The sequence below is a fragment of the Pristiophorus japonicus genome, chromosome 4 (assembly GCF_044704955.1).
Source record: "Pristiophorus japonicus isolate sPriJap1 chromosome 4, sPriJap1.hap1, whole genome shotgun sequence".
NCBI lineage: Eukaryota > Metazoa > Chordata > Chondrichthyes > Pristiophoridae > Pristiophorus > Pristiophorus japonicus.
Genome location: NC_091980.1, coordinates 298,703,809 through 298,721,092, shown reverse-complemented (window position 1 = coordinate 298,721,092; position 17,284 = coordinate 298,703,809). Strand labels below are relative to the sequence as shown.

The window sequence follows — 17,284 nt, the reverse complement described above, 5'->3', positions numbered from 1 at the left end:
CTGTTAAGGTAACACAGGCATTTAAATAAGCATCTCCCAGGAAGAGCTGGCGAAGTGCTAACTGGCCCTGTCCAATTCGGATGGTGCTGAAGAAAGAACAAAGGAATTCGAAGGGAAGTGAAAAGAACTGAATCCATCAAACCTATTGCATCCTCCGTCTATTGTACTTCCATAAATAGCTCTTGCCGCAGCAGGTCTGTCAGTGACTGAAAGGCGGATGAAACCTCAACAACTAAAACATTGACAGGTCTGCAGTGTATTCGCAGCATTTATTACGTGTCATCGGATTATAGTGTTTTTTTTTTAAAAACAGTTGTGAGACAAGCCACTGCCCCAACCTTTGTGGACAGTCAGTCATTCTGGAGGATCTAATGACAGTGAAGGGAAGCCCGTGTAACCTAAACTCATAGCAGGAGGGATAGCGGGCCAAGCAGCAACTGCCTTGGCCAGTTAACTGCCAAGAGCAGAACACTCGGGCAGACACAACACTTTTATTTTTTGTTGCTGTTCAGACAATTTTAAATGTCATTCAACACGACAGAACTATGGAGGTATCAGTAACCTTGCTTCAGAATCCAATCTGTGGTTTGTGCCACACTCTGTCAAATAGTTATTGGCAATTTGCTCAACTGTGAGCGCTGCTTGGAACACTCGTCTGCCAGCTTTATTCTTGCTCTTTCCCCGCCCGCCATCCTTGTTGTTGCCTCTGTCTCCCTCTCTCTGTCTTTGCAACTTATTTATGGTGCATGCATTGTGTATAGTTTATGTATTCTCATCCTTGCTTTCAAATCCCTCCGTGGCCTGCCATCCCCCCCCCCCCACTCCCCGCCATATCTCTGCAACCTCCTCCTGCCCTACAGCCCTCCGAGATCTCTGCGCTCCTCCAATTCTGGCCTCTTGCGCATCCCCGATTTTTATTGCTCCAGTCTAGAATTCCCTCCCTAATCCTCACCACCTCCTTTCGGAGGCTCCTTAACAGAAAGAACTCTTCTCTTGAATAGTATCTCTTTGACCAAGCCTTTGGTCACTTGTCCTAATATCTCCTGATGTGGTTCGCTGTCAAATTTTGTTTGATAACACTCCTGTAAAGCGCCTTGGGATATTTTACTACATTAAGTTTGTTGTGTCCTTAGATGCTCTAACAATGACTCCACGAGGCAGTGTGTTGCACTTGACCTTAGTCCTTTATTAGTTAACTCCAGAGTGAGGATCACACCTGGTGGCCTGCCTTTTATACTAGGCCAGACACACCTGTACAGGTAACCTCTGAATTTTCCATTGCTGTGCCCTCTGGTGGCACACCTTGTGATAGTACCAACAGTAGCCATGTAGGATACATGACAATATTATTGCAACTTGTTGTATTGCTTATACTCCCATTGTGTACAGTTTCAGATGTTGGATAAGTGATAAATATTGGCCAGGACACCAGGGAGAACTCCCCTGTTCTTCTTCAAATAGTGCCATGGGATCTTTTCCAGCCACCTGAGAGGGCAGATGTGCCTTAGTTTAACCTCGCACGCAAAAGACAGTATTTCCGACAATGCAGCACTCCCTTAGCACTGCACAAGAATATCTGCCTAGATTTCTGTGCTCATGTCTCTGGAGTGGGACTTGGACCCACAACCTTCAGACTTAGAGGCGTGAGTGCTACCCACTGAGCCAAAGCTGACACCTAGTGTAATATAGTGGCATTACACCAGCATTAGAACAACTGAAAGACCTTCACACAATCAACCACTGGAGAAAGTCAGTGACTGTTGTCATGTGTGTAAACCTAGCAGCCATCTTGCATCAGTAACATCCAACAAACAGCTGTGAGATTGATAATCTGATACTCTGTTTGTTTGTTGGAGTGAAGAATATTGATCAGGGCACCAGAAGACCGCCCTGCTCTTCTCTTGAACAATAGGTCCCCCTGAATAGGTGGACACGATCTCAGTTTAACGTGCCACCCAAAGGTCACCCCTCACATCCAACAATAACAAATTGCATTTATATAGCGCCTTTAACGTAGTAAAACATCCCAAGGCATGTCACAGGAGCATTATCAAATAAAAGATTCACACCAAGGCACATATAGAACATTAGAATATAAGAATTAGGAGCAGGAGTAGGCTATATGGCCCCTTGAGCCTGCTCCTCTATTCAAAAAGATCATGGCTGATCTTCGATCACAACTCCACTTTCCCAGCTGATCTCCATACCCCTTGATTCCCTCAAAGTCCAAAAATCTATCTGTTGAATATAATCAGCATTCATAGCACTTTAGAGTACAGAATTCCAAAGATTCACAACCCTCTGAGTGAAGGAGTTCTTCCTCATCTCAGCCTTTAAATTCCGACCCCTTATCCTGAGACTGTGCCCCGTAGTTCTAAACTCTCCAGCCAGGGGAAACAATCTCTCAGCATCTACCCTGTCAATCCCCCTCAGAATCTCAGAATCAGAATTCTCTACCACAGAAAGTTGTTGAGGCCAATTCACTAAATATATTCAAAAAGGAGTTAGATGTAGTCCTTACTACTAGGGGGATCAAGGGGTATGGCGAGAAAGCAGGAATGGGGTACTGAAGTTGCATGTTCAGCCATGAACTCATTGAATGGCGGTGCAGGCTCAAAGGGCCGAATGGCCTACTCCTGCACCTATTTTCTATGTTTCTATGTTTCTCTCTCCATGCTGGTTTGCTGTTCTTTTTTTATGGTCATGTCTCCCCGTCGCCCGCCGCCCCCCTCCCCCCCGGACCTGCTGCCGCCTCCCCCAGACCTGCCACCCCCCCGGACACACTGCCCCCTAACCCACCCCCCCCCCCCCGAACTTGCCACCCCCTCGCCGGACCCGCCACCGGACTCGAACGTGCTGCCCCCGGACCCGCCACTCCCCTCGGACCCGCCGCCCACAGACCCCCCCCTGGACCCGGACCAGTGTTGGGGAAGTCCAGAACCAGGGGGCACAGTCTAAGGATAAGGGGTAAGCCATTTAGGACCGAGATGAGGAGAAACTTCTTCACCCAGAGAGTGGTGAATCTGTGGAATTCTCTCCCACAGAAAGTTGTTGAGGCCAATTCACTAAATATATTCAAAAAGGAGTTAGATGAAGTCCTTACTACTAGGGGGATCAAGGGGTATGGCGAGAAAGCAGGAATGGGGTACTGAAGTTGCATGTTCAGCCATGAACTCACTGAATGGCGGTGCAGGCTCGAAGGGCCGAATGGCCTACTCCTGCACCTATTTTCTCTGTTCTATGTCTATGGGCCCAAGTTTCCACATGATTTGCGCCTGATTTTTAGGAGCAACTGGTGGAGAACGGACTATTAGAAATCGCAATTCTCCACATTTTTTTTTCTGCAGTTCTAGTGAGGTAGAACAGTTCTACTTTAGAACAGAATTTTTTCTTCAAAAGGGGGCGTGTCCGGCCACTGATGCCTGATTTCAAAGTTTCCACAGTGAAAACGTACTCCAAACTAAAGTAGACTGGAGCAAGTGAAGATTTTTGTAGAACTGAAAAAACCTGTTCTACACATTAAAAAATCAGGCGCAGGTTACAAATTAGGCGTCCAGAACGAGGTGGGGGGGGAAGGGGGGGGAAGGGAACTCATTAAATTCTACAATCAATCCTTATTTATACTTCTACAAATATTATACAAATAAATCCAACCTGAATAAACATTTATAAGCAAAGAAAAGATTAAATAAACCATCTTCCTACCTGTGTGAAAGTGCTTCAGCCATCGTTCGAAGAAAACCGCCGTTTGTTGTCGCGCAGGGGAGGGAGGGGAAGGAGACAGTGGCTTGTTGTCGCGCAGGGGAGGGAGGGGAAGGAGACAGCGGCTTGTTGCCGCGGAGGGGAGGGAGGGGAAGCAGACAGCGGCTTGTTGCCGCGGAGGGGAGGGAGGGGAAGCAGACAGCGGCTTGTTCCGCGGAGGGGAGGGAGGGGAAGGAGACAGCGGCTTGTTGCCGCGGAGGGGAGGGAGGGGAAGGAGACAGCGGCTTGTTGCCGCGCAGGGGAGGGAGGGGAAGGAGACAGCGGCTTGTTGCCGTGGAGGGGAGGGAGGGGAAGGAGACAGCGGCTTGTTGCCGCGGAGGGGAGGGAGGGGAAGCAGACAGCGGCTTGTTCCGCGGAGGGGAGGGAGGGGAAGGAGACAGCGGCTTGTTGCCGCGGAGGGGAGGGAGGGGAAGGAGACAGCGGCTTGTTGCCGCGGAGGGGAGGGAGGGGAAGGAGACAGCGGCTTGTTGCCGTGGAGGGGAGGGAGGAGAAGGAGACAGCGGCTTGTTCCGCGCAGGGGAGGGAGGGGAAGGAGACAGCGCTTGTTGCCGTGGAGGGGAGGGAGGGGAAGGAGACAGCGGCTTGTTGCCGCGGAGGGGAGGGAGGGGAAGGAGACAGCGGCTTGTTGCCGCGGAGGGGAGGGAGGGGAAGGAGACAGCGGCTTGTTGCCGCGGAGGGGAGGGAGGGGAAGGAGACAGCGGCTTGTTGCCGCGGAGGGGAGGGAGGGGAAGGAGACAGCGGCTTGTTGCCGCGGAGGGGAGGGAGGGGAAGGAGACAGCGGCTTGTTGCCGCGGAGGGGAGGGAGGGGAAGGAGACAGCGGCTTGTTGCCGCGCAGGGGAGGGAGGGGAAGGAGACAGCGGCTTGTTGCCGTGGAGGGGAGGGAGGGGAAGGAGACAGCGGCTTGTTGCTGCGGAGGGGAGGGAGGGGAAGGAGACAGCGGCTTGTTGCCGCGGAGGGGAGGGAGGGGAAGGAGACAGCGGCTTGTTGCCGCGGAGGGGAGGGAGGGGAAGGAGACAGGAGACAGCGGCTTGTTGCCGCGGAGGGGAGGGAGGGGAAGGAGACAGCGGCTTGTTGCCGCGGAGGGGAGGGAGGGGAAGGAGACAGCGGCTTGTTGCCGTGGAGGGGAGGGAGGGGAAGGAGACAGCGGCTTGTTGCCGCGGAGGGAGGGAGGGGAAGGAGACAGCGGCTTGTTGCCGCGGAGGGGAGGGAGGGGAAGGAGACAGCGGCTTGTTGCCGCGGAGGGGAGGGAGGGGAAGGGAAGGAGACAGTGGCTTGTTGCCGCGGAGGGGAGGGAGGGGAAGGAGACAGCGGCTTGTTGCCGTGGAGGGGAAGGAGACAGCGGCTTGTTGCCGCGGAGGGGAGGGAGGGGAAGGAGACAGTGGCTTGTTGCCGCGCAGGGGAGGGAGGGGAAGGAGACAGCGGCTTGTTGTCACGCAGGGGAGGGAAGGGAAGGAGACAGCGGCTTGTTGCCGTGGAGGGAGGGGAAGGAGACAGCGGCTTGTTGTCACGCAGGGGAGGGAAGGGAAGGAGACAGCGGCTTGTTGTCACGCAGGGGAGGGAAGGGAAGGAGACAGCGGCTTGTTGCCGTGGAGGGAGGGGAAGGAGACAGCGGCTTGTTGCCGCGCAGAGGAGGGAGGGGAAGGAGACAGCGGCTTGTTGCCGCAGAGGGGAGGGAGGGGAAGGAGACAGCGGCTTGTTGCCGCGCAGAGGAGGGAGGGGAAGGAGACAGCGGCTTGTTGCCGCAGAGGGGAGGGAGGGGAAGGAGACAGCGGCTTGTTGCCGCGGAGGGGAGGGAGGGGAAGGAGACAGTGGCTTGTTGCCGCGCAGGGGAGGGAGGGGAAGGAGACAGCGGCTTGTTGCCATGCAGGGGAAGGAGGGGAAGGAGACAGCGGCTTGTTGCCGCGGAGGGGAGGGAGGGGAAGGAGGGGAAGGAGGGGAAGGAGACAGCGGCTTGTTGTCGCGCAGGGGAGGGAGGGGAAGGAGACAGCGGCTTGTTGCCGTGGAGGGAGGGGAGGGGAAGGAGACAGCGGCTTGTTGCCGTGGAGGGAGGGGAGGGAGGGGAAGGAGACAGCGGCTTGTTGCCGCGCAGGGGAGGGAGGGGAAGGAGACAGCGGCTTGTTGCCGCAGAGGGGAGGGAGGGGAAGGAGACAGCGGCTTGTTGCCGTGGAGGGGAGGGAGGGGAAGGAGACAGCGGCTTGTTGCCGCAGAGGGGAGGGAGGGGAAGGAGACAGCGGCTTGTTGCCGCGGAGGGGAGGGAGGGGAAGGGAAGGAGACAGTGGCTTGTTTCCGCGCAGGGGAAGGAGGGGAAGGAGACAGCGGCTTGTTGCCGCGGAGGGGAGGGAGGGGAAGGAGACAGTGAGAAGGGAAGCCTCAGTGCTGATGGCAATGTGGTTTTATTAAAAAATATTCAAAAATTAAACAGCTACAAAGAACTACAAAAATGGCCGCGTGCCAATGTTTTTTTTCACACTGAGCATGCGCGAACGCTCCAACGCGCACGCGCAGCGTTGCCGGCAGAAAAAAAACTTATTTAAATAGTACCCGCCCTCTCCCACTTACAAAATCGGCGCGAGTTTAGGCTCCGCCCCGCGCCAAACAGACAAGGAGCTGCAGAGCGCTTGAGAATAGCGCGTTTTTTTTCTGGCGCCGTTTTCGGCGCGAAAAACGGGCGCCCAGCTCGGAGGGGCGCCCGTTTTTTATCCTGTGGAAACTTGGGCCCTATGTTTCTAATCTTATATGTATATCTTATGTATAAACAGCTATTAGGAAAGGTGACCAAAAGCTTGGACAAAGCTGTAGGTTTTAAGGAGCATCTTAAAAGGAGAGTGGTAGAGAGGCGGAGAGGCTTAGGGAGGGAATTCTAGAGTTTAGGGCCTCGGCAGCTGAAGGCATGGCCGCCAATGATGGATTTGATCAAATTCTTATGTGGGACTTGAGCCCACAACCTTTTCACTCAGCCCTATCTCACTTGGCAGCACAGACTTGAACCAAACGTCAAAATAAGTCAGTGCCCACCTGATATAATCCGTGGTCCAGCAACACGATTTCAGCTTTATTGGTTCGAGTGGACTTCCTCACCAACACGTTGCCTGGGTGTGGGTCACAATGCACAAAGCCATTTACAAAGATCATTTCACTGTACAGCTTCCCCAGATTTCGAGAAATCTGCAAGACAAAAAAAATGAAAAGCGAAATGTGACAGTAGATTTAGTTATTGCTGTCATGTTCAGTAAAGATTTTTTTATCACAGGGTCAAAATCCTTCCTTCTCTTGGTTTATTGCCATTTGAGTAGTATGTCTCAGAGTAGGCTGAAACATCAAGGAGACATAAAGGACAGCCTCCCAGGAATTGGAGAGTCCGTGTGGAACTGTAATTCAGCCAGAAGTCAAGATCCCACGGCACTATTTTGAAGAAGAGCAGGGGAGTTATCCCCGGTGTCCTGGCCAATACTTATCCCTCAATCAACATCACAAAAAACAGATTATCTGGTCATTGTTGGAGTTTGCTGTGCGCAAGTTGGCTGCTGCATTCCCTACTAACCTCATCATCATAGGTGGTCCCTCGAAACGAGGATGACTTGCTTCCACGCCATAAAAGGATGAGTTCACAGGTGTTTCAATGAAGGACCCAAACTACATCCTCAAGGGTGGAAGATGACTACACTCCAAAAACTACTTAATAGGCTGTAAAGTGCTTTGAGACGTCTGGTGGTCGTGAAAGGAGCTACATAAATGCAAGTCTTTCTTTCTTTCAAGAGTGTAAATGGAACAATGTTACAACCATTACGATTAACTGCCTTATATGAAGAACTACTTCTGTCATCCCCACTATCATCAACGATGCACTTGAAAGATGCAGGCTATTTATGGAACAACAGTCACGCGAAGAAACTGAAAGAACAATGAACATCTGAAAATTGGGATACCAACTCTGGTTCAACATATCGCTGAAACTTTCATCACCTGAACACTCGCCTCGTCCAGTCACACATTCTTTTTTCATCATCGCTAATATTTTCATAACTAATAACAAGTGTTCAAAGAAACTGAAAAAAAACGTTGAATTTCTCTTTTTGAAATGCCCCTATGATTTCTCTCCCTGGGTGTTGCTCGCAGCAGTATCCTCGAGATGAATCTTCGATTCCTGGAGACCCCAGGCCAAGCCCACAGGGTCGGCGAGCCTGTTTCCAAATGATAATGAGTTTGCAAAGCGAGCCTGTTTGGAACGAGAGCCAAGTTTGATGACGTCGCCATGCTCACCTCCGTCACCTCAAAGCAGAACCTCAGCAGAAACACTAATGGAAAGGCCCATCGCGCCAGCCCCTAACTTTAGGCAATGTCATGGCCGGCTTTCACGCAATGTTCTCTACTCAGAATCAGCACTTTTCACTCTTGATTTGAGTCCGCAATTAAGCACTGACCTCAAACAAATGCTTTGGAGCATTGGAAAATAAGATGGAAGAGGAGGGGGGCGCGAGCAGGAAGAGGATGGTTTCCTTGGGGAGCTGTCCAGGATTCCATTGGTACAGTCGTGTCCAGGAAATTCATCTTCATGACATGCAGGGAGATGGTTGTTGTCAAAGCTCATGCATAGACTGTGGATGCCTGTGTCAATCTACATGACAAGTCCAATATTAAGGATGGACTGTGATCATAAAGATCCCGCTCTTTAAAAATTGATAGTTACAAAGGCTTGCGGTAACTGCCTGTTGAATAAGAACATTAGGGCCTAAAATTAAGATCACTGCGCCCAGCAATGCGCAGACCCGCGCCCAATCTGCACAGCTGCTCAGGCCGTGACTAAATTGGTTGGCGCCTTTATTTAGGCGACCCCGGTGGACCAAATGAGTGCGGGCCTCGTTTGAGTATTGAAATGAGGCTCCTGCGCCCATTTCTGACCTGGATTGTCGAATTCGTTTTCCCTTGTCAAAGCTTGTCATACACAAGCTCTGGGTTTTGAGCAGCCTAACCAGCAGTCCTTGAAGGGGCCTCTCCTGATCACCACCCCTCCCAGGCTTACCCTTGGACCTTGGCGGGGGTGGAGGTAGAGATCGATAAGGCCCCGACAGGCAGGCTGATTCTGGGCCCGATTACATTAGGTTGATGAGATTTGATGATGAATTGAGTTCGTTGACATGCCACTCTGTTCCGGCACATCTTCGCTGCCTGCTGACAGAAATCACGCCCTTTATGTCTTTAGATGCTCTGATAATGACTCCACGAGGCAAAGTATTGTACTTGAACTTTATTGACCTTAGTCCATTTAATATAACTCCAGAATGAGGATACCACATGGTGGACTCCCTTTTGTACCCGGGTACCTGTGGTGTACAGGTGACCCCTGGGCCTCCAACAGTTGCACCCTCTAGTGGTGCCAGCATAGTGTGTACAGTGTGAACCTTGTTGATGGTACCTCCGGTAAACAAATCTCCATCTTATGCAACTATACAGTGACTACACAGAGAGTATATCTATTGTATACATATATAACACGCCCGGTTTGGGGTACGAACAAATTTAAGCCCCATAGAAAAAGGAGTAGGCCATTAAGCCCCTCAAGCCTACTCCACCATTCAATTAGATCACGGCTGATCTGTACCTCAAGCTCAATGTACCTGTCTTTGCTCCACATCATCTTTACCTAATAAAAATAACATAAGAATTAGGAGCAGGAGTAGGCCATATGGCCCCTCGAGCCTCCTCCGCCATTCAATAAGATCATGGCTGATCTTCAACCTCAACTCCACTTTCCTGCCTAATCCCCTTATCCCTTGATTCCCCTAGAGTCCAAAAATCTATAGCTCTCAGCCTTGAATATACTCACTGATTCAGTATCCACAGTTCCTTGCGAAAGAGAATTCCGGGGATTCATAACCCTCCGAGTGAAGAAATTCCTCCTCATCTCAGTCTTAAATGGCTGATCCCTTATCCTGAGATTATGGCCCCGAGTTCTAGACTCGAGACTCTATCGATCTTAAAAATTTACTTGACCTGCAACATTCACAGCTTTTGGGGGGAACGAGTTCCAGATTTTAATTACTCTTGTGTGAGGAAGTGTTTTCTGATTTTATTCCTCAACCTTCTAAATTCAAGGGAATACAACAACAAAAACAACTTGCATTAATATAGCGCCTTTAACATAAGAAAACATTCCAAGTAGCTTACACTCGCTGCCTGGTACCCTGTTCCACATTTCTATCAATGTCCTAAAAAAAAGCATTTCCCAATTTCCTCATTTTCATTTGGCATTCTTAACTTCAACATTTAGCGAGAGAATTCAACATGCAGTGAAAGTGGGTATAAAGAATGAACCAACAGAACAAAGGCAGTTTCAGACATACCAGTCAATGTGCAGGTTTCTCCCTTTGGAATATTTGTGGGTTACACTTCCTCCGTGCACAATGTTTGCATCACTTCCTGTCTGCACTGCTTCAATGCAGCGATTAATCATCATCATCATAGTCAGTCCCTCGGGGTCGAGGATGACTTGCTTCCACACGAAAAATGAGTTCTCAGGTGACTAAAGAGTCCAATGCGGGCCCCAGTCTCTGCCACAGGTGGGGCAGATGGTGGTTAAAGGAATGGGTGCATGGGGGGGCCTGGGTTGCCCTGCGCTCCTTTCGCTGTTTACGCTTGGCTTCAGCTTGCTCTCGGCGTAACAGACTCGAAATGCTCAGCATCTTCCCGGATGCTTTTCCTCCACTTTTGAGTGGTCTTGAGCCAGGGATTCCCAGGTGTCGGTGGGGATACTTCATTTTTTCCCAAACAGGCTTTGAGGATGCCCTTGAAGCATTTCTTCCTTTGCCGACCTGGGGCTCACTTGCCGTGTCGGAGCTCCGAGTAGATTGGGGAAATGATAACATGGGGGAAATGATAACTGTTGTGTTCATACTCTGTTTGTTACAGGACAGTAGACAGGCATTAGGACTCTGCGGGAGCTATTCACACAATGCTACAAACATGCTGGTTTTGGGACACCATTTTGGGAGTTGCTATAAAGGAGACAGTAAGTTTCATTACTCCTATTTCAGTTAGTCTGTTTATTTACTTACACAACATAATTTGGCGACGAGGATGAATCAAATTAATCTCCCTACTGCCCCCCCGCCACACACACACCCCCCCGCCGCCTTTCCTTTCCACACCCGGGGACCCTCCAATTCCGTGGCCGAGTTGGATAAAAAGTTTGTCTATGTACATCACGGCGAGAGGGTTAGACGGCGACAACGTAACACCAGCTCGCCATCGTGCAATACTTATCCACTGCCTCAGCACCAAAGGCCAATGCATCTTTGGCCAAATCGAAGACACGGAGTCCTACAACAAAGCGGTAAGCGCGCTAGAGAAATATTTTGGGCCAAAGAAAAGTATCATAATGGAGAGATGTAAATTCCGTCAAAGGGGACAAGGGATCGATGAACCAATCAAACAGTATATAATTTCATTAACTGAACTGGCCGCAATGTATAACTTTGGAGCACTCACAGAGGAAATGACCAGGGGTCACATTATTGAGAAAACAACAATCCCCCGCATTCGGGAACGCTTGCTAATGGAGGATGACAAATTGACATTGGACAAAGCAACCAATTTGGCCATCCAAATCAAATCAGCGCTTTCCGATTCAACAGCGATCAGATCCCCTGCTCCCCCTGTGCAGCAGACAGCAGCTACTGCCCTTGTGCAAGGCGATTGTCCAAAGCGGAAATCACAGCAGAGACCCAGGGCGAGTAATAAGCCACCCACTGTGGATCGCGGGCTTAACTTCCACTGTTTTAACTGTGGGGACAAATCACACTCAGCAAAGAGTCCTAACTGTCCTGTGTGTGGGAAGAAATGCTCTGCATGTGGTGAAAGGAACCATTTTGCTAGAGTCTGTCGCTCATCGCAGCATATTCGACATGTCGACAACCCCGATAGTGATAAACCCAGTATGGTTTACACCGTTAGTGACATTTCGCACATCGGTTCGGGCAAATTCAAGGACTGTGAGGTAACCATTGATGGCATGCCCTGCTGCCTCCTCATTGACCTTGGAGCCAAAGTCTCCATATTGAGCGAGGCTGTGTACAAAACCCACTTCACGCATTGTCAACTGCAACCCGCAACTTCCACTCTACATGCATACCCCGACTCCAAAATTGAGGTAATTGGGGTCATACTTGTCCCAATATACTACAAGGACATAACATTGGAGAGCTTTTCCTTTCATGTCACAAAGGGACGAAACGTCATGTGTGTTGACCTTTTTGACAAGCTTGGGTTCAAAGTTTATGACCCAACCGGCACACCTGTGTACACTGTGGACTTTAGAAAAACATAGAAACATAGAAAATAGGTGCAGGAGTAGGCCATTCGGCCCTTCTAGCCTGCACCGCCATTCAATGAGTTCATGGCTGAACATGCAACTTCAGTACCCCATTCCTGCTTTCTCACCATACCCCTTGATTCCCCTAGTAGTAAGGATAGAAATATAAACAAGCAATATTCCTCAATCGTCACAGGGTTTGGAGTGACAACAAAATTCTGCCATCGCCCCCGCGTTGACCCTTCCGTCAAACCGATTACGCAGTGACTTCGACGTCTCCCATTCGCAGTTCGCGGCCAAGTATGCACAGAATTAACGCAGCTCGAATCTCAGGGAATCATTCAGAGCATCGACTCCTCACCCTGGATCTCATTGCTTGGTGTAAAAATGGGGAGATCTGCCCATGTATCGACCTGAAAGAGGTCAACAAGGCCATCATCGCCGACAAGTACCCTCTTCCTACCATCGACAAACTGTCTTCAGAATTCCACGGCTCATAGTTTTTATGAAACTCGACATGCGTCGCAGTTACCTGCAAATACCCCTAGCGGAGGACAGCAAACCGCTCACGTCATTCACGACACATGATGGTCTATATCAGTATCGACACATGCCCTACGGACTATCTTCTGCACCAAGTGCATTTCAGAAGATTGTCACTACTATGCTGGCAGGCATAGAGGGAGTCCTCAATCTGCTTGATGATATCGTCTTCCATGGACGGACAATGGAAGAACATGACCAGCGACTTCATGCAGTTATGGCTAGACTTGCTACACATAACATTACACTCAATGCCGGTAAGTGTACATTCGCTGCTGGAGAAATAAACTTTCAGGGCTACAGAGTCACAGCACAAGGGTGACATGATCCAGCGAATGCAGGAGGATACCAACATCAAAGAACTTTCATCATTCCCTGACACTTGCCACTTCTATCTGAAGTGCGTCCCGCACTAAGCGCACATTGCCGAACCACTTCGTAAGTTGCTGCGCAAGGACGTCCCTTGGGAATGGACAGATTCCCAGGCTAAGGCATTCATCGTGCTTAAGGAAAAAATCACATCCCATCCTATCCTCGCGAACTTTGATCCGAATGCCACTACATATGTCACCACAGATGAATCAGGCACCGCCATGGGTGTTGTGCTCTCGCAATGGATTGACGGCCTGGAATGCCCAGTAGCCTTCGTCTCTCGCACACTCTCGTCTGCAGAACGTAAGTACGCTACAGGGGAACGCAAAGCACTCGCTTGCATCAATGCAGGTGAACGCTGGCACATCTACCTCAACGGCAGGAAATGTACCCTCCGTACGGATCACCAAGCACCAACTATGCTACTCGTTACAACTGGATCTGGGCACAGACCGCTCGAAGCAGCCGATGGTCAGATCGCCTTCATCAGTATAACTTTGATACACAGTACATCGCTGGCAGTAGCAACCACATAGTTGACATGCTCAGCCGCTCAACAACTGCTTCAGACTTTGGTGCTGACTTGTTCACAGATGACGACACATATGTCACGTCGATCATCACTCAGTTCATCAGAAACCTTGTCTCCTACGGCAAACTCAAAACCGAATCACAGCGTGATGCTGTGCCACTCAGACTGAGCGGCCTAAGCAAATTCCGGAAGAGCTGGAAACCTTCCACAGACTTCAGCACTTTAGACCTCATCCTCTGAGGATGTGGTCTTCCACATCCAACTGTCCCTTAAATGAACGCAGTGCCCTGACCTCAACCACACTACCTGGTGGCCCACCTGCTCATTCAGATTTCCTGGCTCCTCACATCTAGCCAAACAAAGTGCCCATTTACAGGGTGACCAGCACCTTTTAAAATGTAAGTGCAAGTAAGGTTAATTTTCCTTGCTGTAAGACATGGGTAGTCCTCGAGGAACCCGCCCCAGATATTGACCGCTCTCAGTCAGTCAGTGTTAATTCTGAGACCCCCTAACATTGCTTCTGATGTGCATTTGTTTTGGATAGATCAAGAATCAATCATTTCAGGGGGCTGTTTTACACTTTATTAGTGTTGTTGTTCTAGGGGACAATAGCCTTTGCTTCCCTTCCCATCTTTCTAATTGCCTTCAATGTCATCATCATCATAGGCAGTCCCTCGGGATCGTGGAAGACTTGCTTCCACTCCTGAAGTGAGTTCTTTGGTGGCTGAACAGTCCAATACGAGATTCACAGACTCCTGTCACAGGTGGGACAGATAGTCGTTGAGGGAAAGGGAGGGTGGACTGGTTTGCCGCACGCTCTTTCCGCTGCCTGCGCTTGATTTCTGCAGGCTCTCGGCGTTGAGACTCGAGGTGCTCAGCGCCCTCTTGGATGCACTTCCTCCAGTTAGGGCGGTCTTGGGCCAGGGACTTCCAGGTGTTAGTGGGGATGTTGCACTTTATCAGGGAGGCTTTGAGGTTGTCCTTGTAGTGTTTCCACTGCCCACCTTTGGTTCGTTTGCCATGAAGGAGCTCTGAGTAGAGCACTTGCCTTCAATATAGGCTGTTGACCTCCACGATGGCTTCGAAGGTTGCTGCAAGACACTGGAATTAGCAGCTCAATCATTTAAGTCGGAAGATTTTCACTTTTAAAGCCAGCAGTAGTTATTGGTTCAAAGGGGTATTCCAGGCTAGAGATTCCAAATGAACTAAGTGATGTATCAGTTTCTACAGCACTGCACAATTTGTAGCATTCTTGCCTCTCGGATTTTGGGTTTGAGCCCCACTCCAGAGATTTGAGCACATGATCAAGACTGACTCTTCAGTGCAATACTGAGGGAAGTGCTGCAAGGTAGGAGGTGGCATCGTTTGTACGAGAACTTATACCTGCCTGCCTGTTCAATATGATGTAAACGATCCCACGCCGATGTTCAAAAAAGAGCAGGAAGTTCTCCTGGTGTCCTGGTTAATCAACACCATCAAAAACAGGATTATCTGGGCATTTATTCAGTACCTTGCTGTGTGTGGGACCTTGCTGTGCACAAATTGGCTGCTGTGTTTGCCTATACTGTATATCAATAGTAATCTGCATTAGCAGCAAGGTACGAGGATGACCTGAAGGCTGCTCAAAGCACTGCATTGCCAGATGAAGATGACGACCGATAAATTAATGGCTGGATCGAGCACCAGCAGCCTCGTTTTATAGGCAGCTGTCCCGTGATGCAGAGTTGGCCAGTTAATTAGATGATCAGTAAATAAAGATCAAATTATATTACATTTTTTTTTAAAAACACTCATGAGAAAAGCATGTTGTACAATCCTGTTTTGAGGGATGGTTATGGGGATAAGGGAGGCAAAGAGCTCGCCAGGCTCGAAGCTGAGCACTACTCTACCATCGCAAGCAGGAACATTTTGTCTCCCTAATCTCAACAATAACAACTTGTATTTATATAGCGCCTTTAACGTAGTGAAACGTCCCAAGGCGCGCCACAGGAATATTGAGAGATCAAAAATTTGACACCGAGCCACACAAGTAGAAATTAGCGCAGGTGACCAACAGCTTGGTCAAAGAGGTAGGTTTTAAGGAACATCTTGAAGGAGGAAAGAGAGGTAGAGAGGTGGCGAGGTTTAGGTAGGGAGTTCCAGAGCTTAGGGCCGAGGCTTCAGAAGGCACAGCCACTGATGGTTGAGTGATTATAATCATGGATGCTCAAGAGGGCAGAATTAGAGGAGCACAGACATCTCGGGGGGGGGGGGGGTGGGGCTGGAGGAGATTACAGAGATAGGGAGAGGCGAGACCATGGAGGGATTTGAAAACAAGTTGCAAATTTTGAAATCGAGGCATTGCTTAACTGGAAGCCAATGTAACCAGCGAGCACAATGTCATCTCAGCTGTAAGTGGGTGACGTAAGTATAGGTGTACCAGGTTAAAAAGCCATTGTAAGTTTTTGTTAATATATAATATATATCATATATTAAAGATCGATTCTGCAGTGGTTGCAATGGCTGTTCAAGGTCAGGCACAAATAATAGAGAAAACTGATGAGCACTCATGTGTGGAATGTCCAGAGTGTAATAAACAACACAAGACATCAAAGGCCTGTACAACAAATGGTAGCAGCTAAGCTCACCACTAGACAAAACGTGGTGATATATGGTACCCACATCTGTCCTACGTAATTAAACCTATAAAAGATACAACACAATTGTGCTTCTTGAGAACCTCAATCTAGTCTTGCTAAGGCTTGGGTAAGCAGTCAAGGTGACACAGTTGCGACCTCCTGAAGGAGCCTTTGGTATGTGAGTATTGGTACCTGTATCTCACAGGCACTGCCTGTAAGGGATTGTGTTTCATTGGGCCCGAGTTTGGTTGACTTACCGCCGGCTGCCGCCGAGGGTCTCCGTGTTTTCTGGGCGCTCTCCACTCCGAGCGGATTTGGTCAGGTCCTCACACCGGCAGGGAGAGAAGACCGCCGGGGAGCATCTGCTGGCATGCGCCGGCGTGCAACGCCGACAAACGTCCTCCCGCCCACTCCCTCCCCAGATTGGTCTGGGCGGTCCTCCGCTCCAGCAGCAGAAGAGACTGCCGCGTGGAGGCAGGTCTTACCTGAACGGTAAGTATGAAGACCTGCAAGAAAAGGTTAGTGCACTGGTTTTATTAATTTCTTTTGCAGGGATTTTGGTGGATGGGGTCCTCTGAAGGATTTGTAGTGTTTTTTTTTTATGTTTTGAAAAATGGTTATTTTTCCCATTCCCCGTCCCTGGGCCCGACTCCATCCTCGGCAGTACTTTGCCAAGGTTCACATTTGCCGCCCAGAATGCGACCTTCCGCCCGCTGCCTCCCAGAATTGGCGTGCAAGGCCCATATTTTCCACTGGGCGGTTTTTTCAATATTTTTCCACCAAACTTCCGCCAAAGTACCGTCAGGATCTTAGCGGTCCTTTCAACGGTACATGACGGAACTTAGGTTTCACCAAACTCGGGCCCCATAGCTCATTGACTTGATTTAATAAAGAGTACTTATCAGATGTTGAACATAAGAAATCGGAACAGGAGTAGGCCATTTGGTCCCTCGAGCCTGCTCCGCCATTCAATAAGATCATGGCTGATCTGATCATGGACTCAGCTCCACTTCCCCGCCCGCTCCACATAACCCTTTACTGCCTTATCACTCAAAAATCTGTCTATCTCCACCTTAAATATATTCAATGACCCAGCCTCCACAGCTCTCTGGGGCAGAGAATTCCACAGATTTACAACCATCTGAGAG

The 17,284-nt window shown here is 49.7% G+C and overlaps 1 protein-coding gene across 5 annotated transcripts in view; it reads right to left on the bottom strand.

Annotated features, from left to right (window-relative positions):
• The window catches only part of adck1 (aarF domain containing kinase 1), a 905,505-nt gene that overhangs the window by 307,512 nt on the left and 580,709 nt on the right, over positions 1–17,284 (bottom strand). For all 5 annotated transcript variants that reach the window (XM_070879623.1, XM_070879622.1, XM_070879626.1 and 2 more), the window contains one exon: positions 6,779–6,928. In XM_070879623.1, the coding sequence (XP_070735724.1) occupies positions 6,779–6,928 (150 nt within the window). The remainder of the gene's footprint in view (positions 1–6,778; positions 6,929–17,284) is intronic.